The sequence below is a fragment of the Meleagris gallopavo genome, chromosome 16, assembly GCF_000146605.3.
Source record: "Meleagris gallopavo isolate NT-WF06-2002-E0010 breed Aviagen turkey brand Nicholas breeding stock chromosome 16, Turkey_5.1, whole genome shotgun sequence".
NCBI classification, from domain to species: domain Eukaryota; kingdom Metazoa; phylum Chordata; class Aves; order Galliformes; family Phasianidae; genus Meleagris; species Meleagris gallopavo.
Genome location: NC_015026.2, coordinates 7,032,153 through 7,045,907, shown reverse-complemented (window position 1 = coordinate 7,045,907; position 13,755 = coordinate 7,032,153). Strand labels below are relative to the sequence as shown.

The window sequence follows — 13,755 nt, the reverse complement described above, 5'->3', positions numbered from 1 at the left end:
TTTACACTAAGGCGGTATTGCCAGGGAAGGGATAAGGCAGTTATTGAACTTGTGCGGTTTGATCCTATTTTGTTCCCAGTACCAGCATTTTGCTGTACAAAATGCTCCACACCGCGGTGGAGAGAAATGTCTTGTTTCCCCGCATTTCTTAATCGGTACGTGTGTGAAATGTAGCAGTCAGCAGCTAAGCTCCCCATTTGGAGAAATACAACTGATACTGGTGTGCGTGAAGAAAGGTAGTCCTAAATAGTGTCTCTAGGCACTTTATTTTATCTTTTTTTATATCTGGCCCTAATGAATGAAAAGTCTGGAAGCACGTTGCAATCATTTGCTGCGCTTCTTTGAGATCCTTTACGCTATTCTGTGTGTTGGGAAGTCACCCACGTGCACACAGCACAGCTGTTCCCAGCCCTGCAACATCTCCCACCCGTCTGCTCGCTGGGCTCCAGTTGTGCAGGGCGGTTATGCTCACTGTACGGCTCTCATCCCCTCGTACCTCTGTCACCTCCCTGAGAGCAATTTGCTTTGCTCTAGGAAATGTCTGAATTGCAAGGAAGTGATGTTCTGTGTGTGAGGAAATAATGGGTTTGAATATAAGGTTAGGCTGTAATTAACACGCAGCTGATGTAGTTTGCATTCTGCAATTGTGTGATAGGTTGTGTGTGGCTCTGTCTGTAGCGTGTCACCTTGCTGCACTATGCAGCCTCTTTTAAAAAGACTTGTAACTAGAGCTGCTGATAAGAGGCATACCAGTTAAAAGAAAAATATTTAGCATCTTCTCAACTCTACATATGTCTTTTTCCTTCTGGTCTTTTGCATCCGAGATAAAAAGCTGTGACTGTGTTTTCTTTCCCTGCCTGCTAGAAATAGGCTCAGCTGCTCTATTTCTTCCACTGATAAAGCAGAGCGTTGCTATAGAGATGTCATTTTCTGAACAGCAGAGCCAAACAATTCCCCAGTCACACACAGTTGCAGAGGATCCCGCTGAATGAAGACAGGCAGTTTTCTTCTTCCCCGTGTCTGGCTGTTTTTGAAATGCCAATTAGGCAGATGTGGAGCTGTCAAACTGAGCTGTAGCTGAAGGAACTGGGGTGTGTGTTGTTGGTTTGTTGCTTTGCTTTTTGGTTCTGCATATTTGATTGTTGATCTTTCTGGAGGACAACAGGCTTTATCTCTTTGCTTATCTCCCCTCACATCTGTCAGATGTCCCAATGAAGCATATTGTAGTTCAGAAATTGCTCAGTTCTATCCCCTGCTTAGCCAGTTACACACTCTATAACCTGATAAAAGCTCCTTATAACTTTCACACATTAACCCAGATACGTTTGTTTGTGCCTGCTGGGCTCCCAAGAATGTGGAACCTCTCTCCCCTTTTGAAACCCCCAGCAACATGCCTATCAGGAGCTCGTGTGCCCCCAGAAATGAGCATCCACCCTGGTGATATGGCTGCAGTGATCTATGACTGAGGGATTAGCGACTTACGTTTTTATTTGAACAGTGCACGAGGAAGAAGTGGTGTGCAATTCAGATAAACGCAGTCTTTTTATTTTCCTCAGGTACTGTCATTAGTAATCCCCACTCGGCTCCAGAGTGTGACACAGAAGGTGCTCCTCAGGCTCTTTCACACACGGTAATGCACGTTTACTTAATGCTTTTGACATTATTTTTTGCTAATATTTCTGATTACTGCTGGTGTCCTGTTAGTATTATCCTTAGGTGTTCTCGTTCCATCAGGAGTGCATGCTGGGATTACAGATTCCCATTTAGGTTTGCCAGGCTGTTGTCTTGCTGTTACTTGTGCTGGGAAGATGGTACTCTGAAATATCTGAACATATTTGATGAATAATGTATCTCAGCAGCTTCCACTGTAACAGATGTTGATCACACTGGTGATAAACCACATCCATGGGAGAATTACAGCAAACTCCCTGGCAGCTGCAGAGTGAGTTCAGGCAGAGCTGGTGATCCCTGCTCTCTCCCCCTCAAATCCCATTACATCCACCAGCCTGGATGTGCAGGTGGCTCACAGGAAGCTGCCAATGTCTACCCTGCTGGATTGAGGTGAATTTAGCAGCATCCTGTAAAATCTGGTGCTTTAAGATCTGTTTCAGAGACTTCTTAAATACTCATCCTGTGGGGGCAGCAACTCAAGTATGCCAGGTACTTCAGGGGCATAATATTTCCAGCTGTTGAATGCACACCGCTGTTGTTTGTTTCATGCTGTGCAGATTTTCTGGTGTTAGTTAACACTGCCCTAGAGAGAGTGGTTTCACTGTTGAATGTGCAGTCAGCAACAGAGCAATTATCTAATGAGCTTGGTGTAGCTGTCACTGCTAGATTACGATTTGTGCTGGAGGCAGTTTGATCCTTCAAGCACACTGTTCCACTGCATCACCTCACTGTTTCATAGCAGTACACAGCAAATGTATTTTGGCAGAATGTTTTCTAGCCTATTGCTATGGCATGTTTTGGCAGCACCAGGGGACTGTGAGACTGCGCTTGACTAGCTGGTGGAAATTAATCCAAAGGATGTGCTGATAATGGATGTGAGTTTAGCTGGCATATTTAAAGGAGTGTGAAGAAGAGAAGGTGAAGCTCCTGGGTGGAGCGAATACTTAATATGCAATCTGTGCTGGCTTGAAAACCTGAAGGAGGTGTCTCCTTGCATTTGGAAAGTCTTCACTGAGCCTATTTGATCTGTTGATCAGGATGCTGAATATTAACTAGACCATCTCCTTGCTGTTGCAGAAACTATTTGTTTGTTGTCCTGCACATAGCCTTGCAAGCAGCAGTTTATGCTGAATACACATGGGAAGTGTTTGTTTACTGCTGGGAGCTGGAGTTCCACCTCGTGCTGCTGCTGCTGCCCTACCTGCTGCTGCTTGGGAACATGGGCTGCTTCATTCTGTGCTCCTGTGCCAATCCTGGTAAGCTCATGCTGAATTTGGACTGTGGCTGTTTGAAAATAGAACCTTTAAATGTTGCTAATACCAATACTTCTACTTTTTTGTCTTGTTTCTTTCACAGGTATAATAACAAAATCAAATCATGCGTCACTGGTGAAGACTTATGCATATGATGGTGTATTATTTCAGAAAGGCATTGTGTGTGCTACATGCAACGTGGAAAAGCCAGCCAGATCAAAACATTGCAGTAAGAACTTTAACTTCCTTGACAAGCAAAATAATACATTCCCAAATTAATTCTTTATCAGTAATTGCAATTCGTACTACATCTGTTTTATTATCCAGTTCAGTGCACGTAGAATTTTGTTCAGTTTCAGCAGGGTTCCACATCACAGCTGCCCTTTGCCCATTCGTGCTATTATTTGTTCTCACAGAAATGACCAGTTCTGAAGGTATTGCCTTGGGCCAGGGATAGACAAGCTGTTGAACATCTAGAGGTGAAATAAAAATTACCGTCTGACAAGAGCTCAGAATTTCTTGTTTTTCTAGCAGAATTTGTTGCTGTTATCATCATCTAAAATAAAGCAAGCTAGCCACAGTCTCTACCTTTCACGTGCTATGTTAGGCAGTACTGCCAGAGAAAGCAAATGCTTGAGCTCTAGTCTTGGTAAATAAAATTAAGAAATGAGGTACACATCTTTGTTGTTTATTTGGTGGTAAGTAGTTGAATTTCCTTTAATTTACACTACCACCTAAATCATGACTGCAATTCTCATTTTTTTTCTTGAATGCAAAGCTGTCCTAAACTGTGTAAAAATTGAGTCGATCACTTAAAATCAAATAACTGACTTGTCTTGTTGCTCACTTTTGATCAGGTTTTTGTAATATCTGTGTACATCGTTTTGATCACCACTGTGTGTGGGTCAACAACTGCATCGGTGCCTTCAATGCAAAGTATTTCTTCCTCTACCTCTTCACACTGACTGTGATGGCTGCAACCATTGCAATCATCACTACAGCATTTCTCATCCAAGTGGTGCTGCTGTCAAATATGATGCATGGGAGTTACATTGATGACCAAGGACAGGAGCACGCTGTTGAGATTTTCTTTCTTGTCCAGGTAAGCTTACACTAGCTGGGCTCTTAACCCTATAAAAAGATTTATCTGTGTCTTTGCCTATGGAGATCTTCAAGTCTGCCTGTTCTCACAGGCAGAATGTAAACAGATGGCAGTTTTTTACTAACTTACACAGCTATTTAGGTTTAGAAAACTGAAGGATACTTTAACAATATGGAATTTTTCTCGTAGCATTTTGTTCCCATTCTCATTCTTTGGATTTTTGTGTCTCAACTGCTTTAACTCGGCAGATCTGATACATGAAAATCACTATGTTCCAATGACCATCTATTTTAGTTCCATTTAGAAAACGGCCACCAATCCTTGAGATCAGTATGTTAAAGCAGGACCCTCCTGCCCTGGAATTTAGATCCTCAGATATTTTCTCACACATTTAAGCAAAGAGTGGCTGAGTCACTCTGGTACTTCAGTCATTTTGCTTTTCATTCCCTTCATCCACTTCTGTAGTATGGCAGTGAGGTGATACGTAGCGAACGCTTTATTCTCTTAAGCCATGTGATTTAATAGCCCAGCTTTATAACCAAATCATTATTTTCTTTTCTTTGCAGCACCTTTTCTTGACTTTTCCTAGGATTGTCTTCATGCTTGGTTTTGTTATTCTTCTCACGCTTATACTGGGTGCATACTTCTGTTTCAACCTATACTTGGCCTTAACCAACCAAACTTTCAATGAATGGTATAAATTCAGAAGATACAGGCATTCCCATCATCTAACATCGCAGCCTTGTGACAGAAAAGCTGTCTACAAAAATGCTTATACTAAAGGAGTCTGGATGAATTTAAAGGAAATCTTTAAGTCTCCTGCAGTGCTGGAAAGAAAGAAGAAAAAATGAAGATAATACTCTTTATTGCATTGTTATTTTTTACTTTTTGTAAAATGTGCTTTGATACCACAGGGAACTTTGTTCAAATAAGAAAAAAAAAATAATTTAATTAGTTGGAAACTTCTCATGTGATCAGTTTTCCAGAAAGAAAATGCTGGAGCACCTGCAAGGTTGTCTGTAACACTACTCAGATCAGCTGTGAAAGCAACCTGTTTGTCTTCTCGGACACAACTGCAGTCCAGAAGCTTGCTGTACTCGAGTTAGGTTCAGCTAAGGTACACGTACACAATGAACTTATATACATGGTTACTGTTTGTATGCTGCAAAATATATGCCACGGTGTAATTGGCAAATGGAATTCCTGAGTTACTTTAGTATATCTTATGTACATCTTCCTGCAGGAGACCTTCGAGGAACATAACAATATCACACACGTGGAAGTGGTAAATGTCTGAATGCACTGATTTGTCTGTTACTTACACTGTGTTTGCTCTGCAGAAAGATCACAGCTGACAGCAATATTCTAATTAACAGTACCTCAGCAGAACTCTATTTAAGTTACTCAGTGAGATGCTGTTAGAAGTCCTGGTAACAAACTTGCTGGCATGGAGGTGCAAGTGTGGGCCAACAGACTGCAGTGACTCTCTATGCAGTAGCAAGGGAAGAGCTAACAAAGCTGTTGTGAGCTCTGAAGAAGCTTCATCTTTTTGTGAGTACCTTTGTTTGGCCAACCTATTAACAGTATGTAGGAGTTGCATATATTCAGCTAAAAAACAGGAATACTCAGATTCAGCAGTTTGCAGAATCAGTGTTACACTGTAAATTTGAATGGGTAAGGAACACCTTACTTTCAGAAAGGAAGCTACAAGTGCTGCTCCTTAGCTGCTGAATCTCTTTTGATGCCCGTTCTCATCAATTTCACAAGGTGCTGCTTTAGCTAAAATGGTGCACTTCTGATAAAATTTCAGCATCCTGAAAGAGTATTAAAAATGGTGGTTGAGCTCTGGAGATGCAGGTTCTGGCAGATTACAAACTTAATCCTTCTGGCATTTTTCATTTTCATTCTGCTGTTTGAAATTCTGACCCTGCTGTAGGTATTTCTTTGCATTTCTGGCATTTTGCTGCAAGGGAAGCTAACAGCAGCTGAAGCTGTTTCTTGGGCTGCCCTCCTGCGTTCACAAAACAGACCCCATTAGAAGTATAGCAGTAATATGGGTTTCCACTTCTGTACTGGGAATTCTCTAGGTGAACTCTGAAGGGCACCTTATCACTGGACTTCCAAAAAAAAAAACAACAAACCACCCTCTGACTTAACCATCAAAGAGATAAGTAAATGTATGGCTATGAAAGTAGCCTATAATCCCTCTGACTGGAATTTAGCTGTAGATCACTTGAAAGATCTCCAAAAGCAGAGGCACAGATCTGAGATTTGCTTGGGGTGAAAACTTGTTTTTGACTCACCAAAGGATGAGAGTTTCTTAAGCATGTTATATGCCCTGTTCTTTTCTCCTTCTAGAAATTCTTCTGAGTGATAATATAGCAGAAATAATAGGAAAAGTGTAGTAAGAACTTTAAATAACTTTATTTTTAAAAATGTATTTACATGCCTAATCTGTACAATATGCAATTACAAATCCATATATGGTCCTAAAAAATTAATGTACAATATGGCTTTACACACCAACAGACTAGCTCTCAGAGTAGCCTGTCTGGCTTTGCAAGGGTACAATGATGCATTCTTTATAGACCAGTACATAAGGCTACTTGTCCAGGATATAAAATACTTTAAAAAAAAAGAAAAAATACTGCAGTACCATGCCTTAGGAGGAGTAAAGTAGTGAGGTTAAAGGCATGAAAGCGTTTGACTGGTGGTAAATGCACACCAGAACTCCTTAGGTTTGGTTTTCTTGGTTTGTTTAAAATGCATATGATTAATTTTAGTCATCTCTTATGCGACCTACATACTTGCTTCACTTTCTGAATCCTTTGAACACCAAGATGCTACTGTTCTGTGGTCAGAGGTAAATGCTTTGCAAAGGAATTTCTTTTATTTGAGGGAGCTGCACAAAAAACTGAGACTGTCAAATATGGCATAGTGGTCACCTTCAGAGTAAACCCACGCAGAGGGCTTTAACTACTGTCATTTCCATTTTAAACAGAAAACATCTCAGGGCTGTACCGTCCTGTTAAGCCATTTACCTATAGAAGCACTCTCTTCCTCTCTGAGCAACTGTAATGGCAAACCTAGTTCTGATCAAACTCCCCAGCCAGGAGAAAAACAGTAAGTTTAACATCTGTCAGTAGCTGCATGCTGTTCATTACACAATCACAGTCTGGACTTCCACCTCCCCTTCTTGGGAGGCAATAACAAACTCTCCTGTATGTTCCATTATTTCAATGTCCTCTGATGCCACCATTGTCACTGTTGCTTCTTCTGTCTCGATGCTACCTTCTGTTGTCAGCACTGCTCCTTCTCCAATGGCAGAAGCCAGCGTCATAGCGACCTGCTCTGTGAGGCTTTCAGGGGTTGCAATGGTGATGGTGTCTGCAGCATCTGTGGTTACTTCGGAGTTTTCTGCTACGGTGACATTCTGGACGATGATCTGGTGACCAGAGTTTGCTTGATTTACTATTTGTTGCACAACCTTCATAATGTGACTGTCAACCTACATTGTGAGAAAAGTAGCCACGTTATTTCCTGATGTGTTGCACAGTAAGAGTACAGTCATCATCATAGCTGAAAACCATGTTTGATGATCAGCAGTGTAGTACAGCAAGCAGCATTTAGTTCCCATTTCCTCCTGCTGCTCCCTGAAGCTGTCATGAACCCAAGAAAAGCAGAGTCTTAGAACACGTACCTTGTGTTACTGAAGATGTTTTGCCAGCAGGGTACTTCCTGGACTTAAGTCAAAGTACAGTTTGTGGCAAAATCTTAACGGTGCACACTTAGTAGTTCAAGACAGGCTGGCTACAACTGAGGAGTCTCTGATTTTGCCACAGTCATTATTTCTAGCCTTCAGGAATTCATAAAGGAGGATAATTTCTCAAGGCTGAAGTGGCATTGTACAGTTCTACTTAGCCAGCAGCTACAGCCTGATGTACTAAGAACTACAGGTTACCAGCCTCCATCACTGAGAGGGTCTGGGGATAGACAGAGCTTTGTTCAAACTTGGTATGGTCACTATTATTGTTTTATACAGACAAGTCTGCAGAATTGCTTATTTAGCATGACTTCCAGACACTCAGAGTAGTTCATTACACTTAGAGGGGAGTCACAGAAAGAACAGTTTAAGTAAGTGGCTGCTTTACCTCATGTCTTGTTCCCTCCATTATTTCAGTAGCTTCACTGGTCTCCATATCTTCAGTAGCAGTCTTGAAAGACAAAATAGGATGATTCCTCTTTTAGATTATTAGTTTGTTTTTTTTTTTAAATTCTATTTCCAAGATAAAAGATAGCAAGATCTTTTATAAAATCATCCTGTTTTCCCCCACAATGCAGTAACTACTCTAGAGACAACTCCTTAAATTTTTCTCCAAACCTCATTATAAATGGCTACTTCACAGTAATGCAGAGTGCTCAGAAATAACTGAAAGAGGACATCCTCTCTCAGCAGGATTCTGCCAACTGGCAGATTTTTCTCCTATTAGTAGCAGCCCCAGTGTTTACTGGCAGCACTAAACAGACTCAGTGAATGGACTGTTATTCTGCACAGGTAAGAGCTGGCTCCCTGTCACAAAGGAGGAGAAAGCGAAATGCATCAACTGTTGCTTTTTGATGGTCACAAAAACTGTTTCAGAAAAAATAAGCTAACTAGAAATGGGAGAAGAATAAACTGAAGTTGAAGGAAAGCTGAAGCAAGTGTGAGAGGTCAGAAGATCTTGAATAGTCAGAAGTTCTTAGTTTCAGCCTTCTAATTAACTACTGCCAGCCTTCCCTACATCCTCGTTTTCCTGCCTCAGTTATGTGCAGGACAACAAGGCTGCTTGCTCACTTCTCACCTCAATGATGTATTCCTGAGTGTCTGCCACCACTGAAGAAAACTCTACCAAAACAGTATGAGGATCTTCAGAGATGACTGTTGCAGCTAAATTGTCAGCTGACTGGCTTTCTTCAGACACCATCACTTCCTCCACCTCTTTCAAAGCCAGAAGGCAGCCACCTGAATGGGATTCCAAAAATGCAGTAAAAAGACAATTTACATAATCAACACAAATATGAGAATACCTGATAAATGCTGTATAACACTAATGAGACCCCTTTAACAAGATACCACTGACAAATTGCCAGATCAGCAGGCTTTAATCCTACTAAGCCAATTAATGATCTAGAAGAGGTCTATGCTTCATTACTGATTAATGTAGATTGGGGAAAAAACAAAACAAAAAAACAAGAAGTCTGCATCCCCTCTTTTGAAGCAACAGATGCAGATAAATAAATGGCCTTCGATGAATATCATCAGAACCACTCTAAATATTTCGCACCCAGAAAAATCACCATCATTCTGCCAAGAAGCAATTTGTCCAAACCTGATCCCGGAAGAAACATGCATCTGCCCTTACTGCAACAGAGAGAAACTTGGCCATCTCACCTTTGGTCTTTAAGTGCCTGTTGAGAGTGCCATGCTCTGCAAAGCCTCGCCCACACTTGTAACACTTGAAAGGCTTTTCCCCCGTGTGATGGCGGATGTGGCGGACCAGAGAGCCCTTTTCCCGAAAGCCCCGGCTGCAGTACTGGCACACGTAAGGTTTGTCCTCCAAATGCGTACGGTAGTGAACTTGCTGAGCGTTCTGTGGAGAGAGAAGTACCAAGCAGTTAAAGGGAATGACTAAATCAAGCAAGCAGTATTTTAGCTTTCCATGTGAAAGTCGGCGTGTTTGAGGACTTCTCACTTAAGACATGGCAAAGATGTTTGTATTATTTGTTTTCATACATGAAGGAACAGTTTCATCAGAACTATGAATTAGGTCTGCCTTTCTTGTCCCTACTGATACAAGTGTCTTCTGCTCTTGTAAGAGGAGAGGAGCTGGCATTTGTTTGTTCAGTAGTGAAGCCTCCAAGCTTATCCCAAACCCAAGCTCTGGAAAGGAAACTCTCAGGGCGAACCTGACACGAGGCAACACACCTTGGTTTTGTACCGCTTGCCACACTTCGGACAGGAATACGGTCGCTCATCAGAATGCACCCTTCGATGCCCCTTGACATGTGCAATAGTCTTGTAGAGCTTGCCACACTCTCCACAGCGGAAACGCCGTTCATTGACGTGCACCTCCTGATGCTTTTTTAACAGGTAGCCCTTCGTGAACTCTTTGCCACATTCCTCGCACTTAAAAGGCTTGTAATCTAGAGAGAGAAAGCATTAATGACAGAAATGCTTTAAATTGACCCCTTCACAAAATTCTACTTCTGCAGATTCCAGGCAGGTCTGGCAGCATGAAGCCTTTTTGCTAAGCTCTAGAAGAAAGTGTAAAAGAATAACAAAAACCATTGCTCTGATCTTTTCGTGTTTTGTGTTAAGTATCAACAGAATTTGTATGGCTGATGTTTGTGTAAAGGCAAAGAATGTGAAACAATGAAAACTACACTGTGTTCAAGATCATGGTAAGAGGATACATTTTAGACAACAGCTGTGCATTACAGCCTTACCTAAATGTCCTTTGATATGCGTTTCAAGGGAAGCAGCTTCACTAAAAGCTTCATTACAGTGAGGGCAAATGTAACTTTTGTAGCCGTTTGTTCTTTCTGCATCTGTCTATTGGAAAGAAAATGGTACAGTATATATCTTTTTTTTTTACTGCTGCATATAGTAAGTTTTAGTAACTAAATTCCCAATTAAATACTCCAGCTTTCAGCCCCATCCATCCCAAAAAAGATTGGTATTGCTAACAGGAGCGTGCACTAACATGCATGAAAAGCATGCAATAAAAATTGGCACAGAGACAAAGGGACAGGGAGAGATGCATGGAAGATAATGTGCAGGGTGGTCAGAATTACACTACTGTTCACAGCCAGGTGCAGGCACAGAAGATTAAGAAATTAATTTACAAAGTGCAAACATACAGGCTCTGATGGTTCTACTTCAGCATGCTGTTCCCCACATGGCTCCTCTTCTGCTTCCACCACTTCATTTTTTATTTCTTCTGTAGCAGCTACAGCAGGCTCATCTGCCTTCTGCATTTCCTCCACAGCAACTCTCTCTATCACAATGCCAGAATTCCTCATGGCCTGCCTCAGCAGATTCTCACTGTTTGTTTCCCCCTCACATGGCAGCTCCTTAGGATGTGACTGCGAGAGGAATAAACAGTCCAAAACTTAGTACAACTAATGCACAGGCTTTTTGTGATATTTGGTTGAAAAATCAAAAAGAGAATGATCTTAAACTGGGAAGATGAGACCAATCTGTACTCTGACAACATTCAAGAAATAAGCTTTTGCTTCTGTTGGTGTCTTGCAGCAGTGCATGATCAATGTAAACAGCTTCTCACATTTTGCATCATCCAGTAAGGGACCCTATGCATCTCAGTGTATGCTCCACACTCAAACAAGGTCAAAGCAGAGTTTGCCTTCTTTGCTTTCAGATGAGAGAGGAGCTAATTATCCATTTATTTTTCACTGCACAGATTTATACTTAGCACCTAAGAAAATTTCACGAGGTAAAACCCTTCAAACTACTTCTTGCATAAAATACACGATATTCAAGAGAAATAACACTCACATCTTCATCCAGAGATTTTGCATCTACAACAGGAAGCTCCTGCATTTGGACATGGACCTCATGAAGAACATTGCCTTTTGCATCTGTCACTAGATGAATCACAGGTGAGGCCTCAATGGATTCACTCGCTACTGATGGAACAGTTTCTGAGTTTGAACTACAGGATCCTTCAAGAAAAGTAGAATGAATCACCTGATGTACTGCCCACCCCTCATCCATTTACTGCACCCTACAATAAATGTGTTTTAGAATGTGAAGTAGCCTGTTAAAACCATTCTTGTAACAGATTCTCAAACATTCTTTATAGCCTGGCATCAACTATGTGCACTTTGGGTTAATAGTTTTGATCTATATAAAAAAGGACATTTTCTGGTGTAAAAGAGAAACTGACTGTCAATGCAAAATGTTTCTTAAATGAAAAACAACATATAGTTCAAATGCCAGGAGCATGCTTGGTTTTATCAGACACAAGGCAGTTATTCACAGCATCACTGACCTGTGGGCAAATCATCTTTATTGACCACTATTTCCTTGTTCATGTTGAAGCGAATTTTTTCAGTGCAAGGTGTCAGAGATTTCAGATGCCGAGTCAACGCTCCTGATTCCCGGAAGCTTTTCCCACATTTCTTACATTTGTAAGGTCTTTCATCTGGGAATGACAGAATCAAAATAACAGTATTAAACCAACAGCTGCCAGTTTAAGTTCTGTGTGACGGACTTACAGAAAAGTGCTTTTAACTACTTACAGCAAGCAGATTACGCTTATCTCACAACCCTGCACTGCCTCCCAGCATCCCAGACATCGGGGAACTCAACAGACTCAACTCAGCTCAGTGGAAGATGGAAAGCAGCAATAAACTCCACTGAAGTATGCTGGATAACAACACAGAGTGCACTCCAGCAAGAAGGGGCAATCTGAAGTTCTCTTACCAGTATGACGCCGATGGTGTCGAATCAGAGACCCCTTTGTCCTAAAGGAAGTTCCACAGAGTTTACATTCATAGTCCTTTCTGCTGCTGTGAGTGATCATGTGAGCTTTGAGGATGCTTGCCTGGGGTAGAAATCACATTTTGAAAGAAGTCTCAACAAGATAAATATTTTACATTTCAATGAAAAAGAGCAAAAATGTTCTTTTTCAGAGGTGAAGTTCTAATTTCAAAGTGTATCACACTGTAGAAAAGCATGTTGTTATCAAGTCTTGTCTTAGTATAACAGCTAGCCTCAATAGAATGCTAACCCAAACAGCATAGAAGTTACACTTACTGTTTTAAATGTCTTCTGGCACAACTCACACACATACCGCCCTTCTTTGTTGACCAGAAGCTTAACCTTTATCAGCTCTGTGGCAATATCCTGCTCCTGATCATCGGGGTTGCCTTGTTCTTCAGTGACATCGCCATCAACGTGACCATTTGGGTTTTCAAAAACATGGTCTCCTGCCACAATGACTTCTTTTATGTGCCCGCTACCTGGGAAAAGGACACAGACCGTTCTGTACAAAAGACAGCTTTACGTGCCTACCTAGGACCAACGTATTGCTCCAGAATTTCAAGTGGTAGGAAGGAAAAAACAGATGCCTTAACCCTGGAACGCTTGTCTTTGTAAAGTTTGTATTACTGATATTAGAATAGACACTTTGGAGTGAAAGCTTAGATCTAAGGATGGCTTTTGCATGTCAGGACAATGCCCAGCCCCGAGAGCATAAAACAGAAATGTCATTTATGGGCCACAGCACAGATAACACAGGGAAGGATGCTGGAAAAGCAAACCACCCCCTAACACAGTGCACAAAGGCAGCATCACGCTCACCTACGATAGCTGATGCATTGCCGATCTCCTCTGCTATCGAGGATGCTTCAACAACGATATGAGCAACGGTTATGGACTCCTCGACCGCGGGAACGACCTGTGGGGGCGCAGATAGTGTCAGCAGGAGGGGCCGAGCCCTCCGAAGTCACCGCGCTGCCCTCAGCCCTCGGGACGGGCACCGGGACCCGCTGTCACCTTCGGTCCGTCGGGGCCCAGGGCCGGCTCCGGGCCGCGCTGGCAGCGCTTCTGGATCTTGTGCTGCACGAACTCCTCCAGAGAGGTGAACTCCGCCTGGCAGCGCCCGCACTTGTGCACGTCATCCTCGTCTGCAACGTAAATTCGGTCGGCGGGTTCGGATATCGCGG

At 42.1% G+C, this 13,755-nt stretch overlaps 1 protein-coding gene across 1 annotated transcript in view; it reads right to left on the bottom strand.

The window, feature by feature from the left end:
• Positions 1-6,637: 6,637 nt before the first annotated feature.
• The window catches only part of E4F1 (E4F transcription factor 1), an 8,605-nt gene continuing 1,487 nt past the window's right edge, over positions 6,638-13,755 (bottom strand). The window contains exons 3-15 of the mRNA XM_010719801.3: positions 13,586-13,749; positions 13,391-13,487; positions 12,845-13,050; positions 12,512-12,632; positions 12,078-12,230; positions 11,582-11,748; positions 10,927-11,151; positions 10,513-10,618; positions 9,992-10,209; positions 9,458-9,656; positions 8,868-9,028; positions 8,178-8,240; positions 6,638-7,534 (exon numbers count right to left, since the gene is read on the bottom strand). Coding sequence (XP_010718103.1) covers positions 7,187-7,534; positions 8,178-8,240; positions 8,868-9,028; positions 9,458-9,656; positions 9,992-10,209; positions 10,513-10,618; positions 10,927-11,151; positions 11,582-11,748; positions 12,078-12,230; positions 12,512-12,632; positions 12,845-13,050; positions 13,391-13,487; positions 13,586-13,749 — 2,228 coding nt within the window. The 3' untranslated portion in view covers positions 6,638-7,186. The remainder of the gene's footprint in view (positions 7,535-8,177; positions 8,241-8,867; positions 9,029-9,457; positions 9,657-9,991; positions 10,210-10,512; positions 10,619-10,926; positions 11,152-11,581; positions 11,749-12,077; positions 12,231-12,511; positions 12,633-12,844; positions 13,051-13,390; positions 13,488-13,585; positions 13,750-13,755) is intronic.